The sequence below is a fragment of the Mustela nigripes genome, unplaced genomic scaffold (genome assembly GCF_022355385.1).
Source record: "Mustela nigripes isolate SB6536 unplaced genomic scaffold, MUSNIG.SB6536 HiC_scaffold_68, whole genome shotgun sequence".
Classification (NCBI taxonomy): domain Eukaryota; kingdom Metazoa; phylum Chordata; class Mammalia; order Carnivora; family Mustelidae; genus Mustela; species Mustela nigripes.
In genome coordinates this window covers 62,761-68,255 of record NW_026739483.1, presented here as the reverse complement: position 1 = coordinate 68,255, position 5,495 = coordinate 62,761, and the positions used below count along the sequence as shown (strand labels likewise).

Genomic DNA, 5,495 nt, shown 5'->3' with positions numbered 1-5,495 from the left:
TTTTACCAATCAAATTTTATTTGGGGGGAGTTACTAATTGTAAAGTTATTCTGGTAAAATAAACATGTCAGGATCACCAGAAAACTGTGAAAGATAAAAATAAAAAAAGCTCAATAAGAGGACTTATCCAAAAAGATATGAAGTCCTATTTCTAACTTAGTAACTATAGCTGATGGACTGGGACTACAATATTCAGCGGTACTAAAGAGCATTTAAACACAGAAGTGTTTGTGTCTACACACACACACACACACACGAGACATAACAAATGGGTGGTGGGCAGTGAGACAAAATTTTAGCTAACAACTGACTAACCCTTTGGGGCTAAAAAAAAAAGTTAGAATACCTAAACCCCACATCAGAAAAGTTCCAGATAGGGCAAAGGAATTCTTTTAATAAAACCATAAAAATTAAAGAAATACAGGATAAGATTTATATAATCTTGGGGTGGGGCAATCCTGCTAAATATGATCCTAGAGCCAGAAGACAAAAAAAAAAAAAGATATATCCATTTTTAATTTTTTTATTTTTTTAGTCATTTTTAATGCATTTTTCCCTGTGCACAAGAGAAATAACTGAGAAAAGATACAGTTTCCTTTATACATAGCAAGTTAAAGTAATGCAAACATCACATGACACTTTTCAGTGAAAGTTACATTTCCAATTACAGATCAAAATGCTTATTAGGGTCTCTTTATGGGAAAAGCTGAGAAGGAAGTCTTAGGTAAAAAGCACTTTCCTGGCATTACTACACTGATCCTTCAGGCTGCACAAAAATTAAGGTCATATACAGTTAATTTGAAAATGTTGACACAATGTCACACTGTAAGTTTTCTGTACAATTAAATGTATACTTAGAAATACCAGGATAAACATTTCTACTATATTTTAACTGAACTTGCCTAGCCAACATTTTCACTGAGTTATCAAAGATGCTGTAAGATTCTTCAAAACTGTGAGACACACCTAGCTCCAGGAAGATTTCTTATATTCTTTCTCATTTTGGTTACACATATTCTGCTTAGATTCTGTTGTAATAATTCTAGATGTACAGTTCCAATTGTGCTTACTGTACTGTGTACAACATAGCAAAAAAGAGCAAATAATGGTATAAGTCTTACAGCATTTTGCTAGCAAAAATACATGCCAAAGTCACAATAAGCAATATTGTACCACAAATTAGAGAGCTTCAGTAATTTGCTTGTTTTTAATATTTTCATTCTACATTAAATTACTATCATAGGCTAATGTTTAAAATGCAAATAAATTGGACATCTGTAGGACAAAACTTATTTACCCAACTGTGAAGGCTGATACGAGTTTCCAAAAATCACAATAAATGCAGAATAAAGAGAAGTGTTTGCATGCAACACCTTTGAGTGAAACAGCATTGAATACAATTACTACCATTCAAAACAGGGAAGGAAGGAAGGAAGGAAGGAAGGAAGGAAGGAAGGAAGGAAGGAAGGAAAAAGGGAGGGAGGGAGGGGAGGGAAGAAGGAAAGGGAAGAGAGAGGAGAGGAGGGAGGGGAGGGGGAAGGAGGGGAGGGGGAAGGATGGGTAGATACAGGAGGGAGGGACAGAGGGATGGACTCCACCTTAAAATGCATATTAGACTTATAACTAGACAGATTTTAAAAGAATCAAAATGAAAGCAAAGCACAATTTTGTGTGTGTTTAAAGATTTAAGAGCCATTATCAAAAATAAGATACATTTTTTCAAGGTACAGAAATGTAATTACGATGGCTGGGAGCCCAGCAGCCTCTCAATGGCAGCATTGATGTCGCCTCCTGTTGCTATTAGAGCCTGCAAGTTTGCCTCACGGTTTAAGAACCCCATTGCGTTGAGCTGTTCCAGTTGTTGCTGAAATCTGACTTCTGGATTCGGCAGCTGTGGAGGACTTGCCCCAGCCAGAGCCTGCACCATTTGCTGAATGAACTGCTGGTTGGGTCCAGATTCTGATGTTGGGCTAGTGGTTTCACTGGGTGTAGAACTAGAAACAGTGGGCCCAGGGGGACCACCAGAGCCAGTGGAGCCAGGGCCTGCAGGGCCAGTGGGTCCTATGGGCCCAATGGGGCCTATGGGAGTGAACGGGACTATGGGGCCTATGGGGCCTATGGGTGTGACTGGGCCTACAGGGCCTATAGCGGTTCCCAGCACCCCTACCCCCACACCTGGAGTGAAGCTTGGAATAAGGCCAGGAGCTTCAGTGGCTAATGTCTGTAGCCCCTGCTGGATCTGCATTAAAGCCTGCATTGCTCTTGGGTTTGACATGGCTGACAGTGTGTCTGGATTCTGCATCTGCTGCAGGAAAGCTGGGAGCTGTGGACGCATCTGCTCCTGCAACTGAGGATTTGCAGTAAACACGGGGCTATTCAGCATCATCTGTGCAGCCAAATCTGGATTCTGGCTCAGTGACTGCATCATGCTTCTCATGTAGGGTGCAGACAGCATATTCTGGATCAGTTGGGGATTTTCAGTTATCTGTTGCAGCAAGCTCTGCATTCCTGGGGTACTGAAGATGCTGGCGACATAGTTCGCTGCAGCCACAGTGTTCCCGGTAGCACTGCTGGAGCTACTGCCAGACCCACTGCCACTGCTTGTGGTTGTGCTGGTGGTTGCAGAACTCTGGGTAGCCTGTGGTGGTGCCCATGGATTGGGTAGTGGATCCCGATTTTCTGTGCGGGAAGGCTGTGTACCTTCCCCGGAGGTGGAATTGCTCCCCACTGAAGCAAATGGATTACCCCCAAACTGCTCTTGTGCAGCATTCAGCATGGGTTCTTGAATGTCAGTGTACATGCGTCGTAGGGCATTGTAGCCACCTGGGATGCTTTCAAGATTGCTGAGAGCCAGATCTTGATTTCTCATCATCTCTTGCATCATGGCCGGATTCCTGGCAATTTCGAGGGTCTGCCTCATTATATCTGGGTTGTTGAGCAGGTGACTGATTTCTGGGTTTCTCTGAATCAATTGCTGCATCTGTGGATTGGCCATAATGAGCTGCCTCATTAGATCGGGGTTTGAAAGCATGCTCTGAACAAAGGGATTTTCCATGATTTGGATCATCATCTCAGGGCTGGACAGGAGCTGCTGCTGCATCTGGTTCTGGAGCTCAGAGAAGTTGGTCGAGCTCAAGCCCAGGCTGCTAAGGCCTGCAAGTCCTCCCAAGCTCCCCAGCCCAAACGGGTTGCTATTTGTGGAAATAGATGTGGAGTTACTCCTGGGAGTCGACGCGGAGGTAGTGTTAGTTCCCGCGGCATTACTAGGCTGTGTGGACTGGCCCTGAGGTCGGTTCTGGCTTTTAATTACAAGATGAACAGTCAGTCCATCATGGATGCCATGCTGGATCAGGGTATCTTGATCTTTCAAGATTTTTCCGGCAAAAATCAACACTAGCTGATCGGTTTGGGATTTGAAGCGTTTCGAAATCGCTTCCTTAAACTGCTGGACTGAGCTATTCTCGGGCACCGCGAACTCCTCTTTCTCTTTGGGGGTCTTCACAGTGACTTTGATGATTTTGGGCTCGGCCGGGGCAGAGGCAGGGCCTTGGGCCGCAGCAGGGCCGCGGGAGGGGCGCGGGGGGCCGCTACTCTCGCCGTTCTCAGCCATGGCGGACGCAGTGACGCAGGCAGATAGGGAAGGCGCGGGCGGGCGAGAGAGAGAGCGAGGGAAGAAGGAAGGAAGGAGGCGCCGCCACAGCAGGCTGGGCCGGGCCAGGCGGGGAACGCAGAGCACGGTACCTCTGTGATGAAAACTGCGGTTTCCCGGTCCTCTGATGGGGAGAAGACTCTGTAGGCCGCGGGAGAAGAGTCGGCGTTCACGTCCCTGGGCCTCCTCCGCCGCCGAGTGATCACACCGCGCGCGTTCCCAGCAACTCCTGCAACGGCTCTGCCCGCTCCTCCCCGCCCCTCCCCTTCCCCAGTTCCGCGCTCGCCTCCCCGCCCCCTCTGCTGACGCGGCGCCAGGCCCAGAATGATAGATTCGACTCGTTCAAAATTAAAAACTTCTGAACTGGGGGGAAAATAAGAGGGAGAGAGACAGACAGAGAGAAAGAGAGATAGAAACAAAGAGAAAAGAGAGGAAGGAGGGAGGGAGAGAGAAAAGGAGCCAGCTTCTGAGGGCATTAAAAGACCAATGGAGAATATATTAAATACGAAAATACATATGCCGTCTCTTAGGCGAGAAAGGATGAAAGCCTGAATCAAATTCGCCCCATGTAAAAGACGAAAAATGAAAAAGAACTCTAAGCAAAAAGGGAAAGAATAACAGCCCCAGTGGGGGAAGGGGCTAGAGCATGCATAGCAGGCTGGGCTAGAGCATGCATTTTACAAAAGCCCAAAGCCAGTGGGTGAAAAATGAATGCTTAAGCTCACTTATAATAAAAGAAATTCTATTAAAATAACGAGATTCTAATTCTGCCTTATCATACTGTAAATATGAAAAATAATAAGCCTTATTGTCATCTGAGAGCTGAGAAAATACACTCTCATGTCAGTCGAAGTGTAAATTACTGTAATCAGAACACAATTTGAAAATATATATCATTTTAAATATTTCCACCTTTATTTAGAAATGCCTTCTTTCGATATCTCCCTATGAAATAATGAGATAAGAATGCAAAAATATACATGTATAAAATATATATGCACTGTGGCATCTTAAAATTATTTTTAAAGATAATCAGCGTGTTTACACAACATTGGTGAAATATATACAACAAAATACTATGTATTGTGTGTAAAAAAAGAGTGGTTAATTCATCCAAGTATCCTTAAAGGTATGCATGGAATAAATAGTAATTATAAGGGAAATCGCAGTATTTTCATTTTCAGCTTTGTATATTTCTGTTTATTTAGAAATGATACAAGGATGTATGCTTCAATACCAAAAGAGAAAATAAATACATTTTTTATTTTAAAATTCTTTTTAAACAGTTTGTACAGGTAAATTCTCTTTAAGTGTATGTGCAAATAGAAATCTGGAACTCTATGTATGCACTGATACATTAATTGTGGGTATTACTTAGTGCTGAAATTATGAATACCTATTCCTTTCACTTTTAAAATAAAAATTTAAATTTTCCGATGGCTTTTATAGAATGGTGTGCATTTATAAGTTTTTAAAAATCAGAAGGTATTTTGGGGGGATACTAAAGGTAGAGATTGATGAGAACACTATTTTGGTGGCAGACATTAAGATATTTACCCAATTTAAGATTAAGAAAGAGAAATAAATAGACATAGCCCTGGAAAAATAGAACAAATAATTTCAAATTAGTATATAATTTCTAAGTCTGATTTATACCATGCATAAAATACATTTTACCCTCCAGTATCCAGCCAACATTTAACAGCACTTGAAAGTCATTAGGCTGCAAATACCTTAATAAATCTCAAAATAAGAAAAAATATTCATCTAGATGATGTCTATCAATAGGGGAATGGATTTATATAGTATGATTAACCTGAGTATTTTGTTTTGTTTTGTTTGGTTT

General features: G+C 42.4%; 1 protein-coding gene across 1 annotated transcript; it reads right to left on the bottom strand.

The window, feature by feature from the left end:
- Positions 1-507: 507 nt before the first annotated feature.
- On the bottom strand, positions 508-3,906 carry UBQLN2 (ubiquilin 2). Its single transcript, XM_059386470.1, has one exon. The coding sequence runs from the start codon at positions 3,608-3,610 to the stop codon at positions 1,739-1,741; it is 1,872 nt and encodes a 623-aa protein (XP_059242453.1). The 5' UTR covers positions 3,611-3,906; the 3' UTR covers positions 508-1,738.
- Between the last annotated feature and the right edge of the window lie 1,589 nt (positions 3,907-5,495).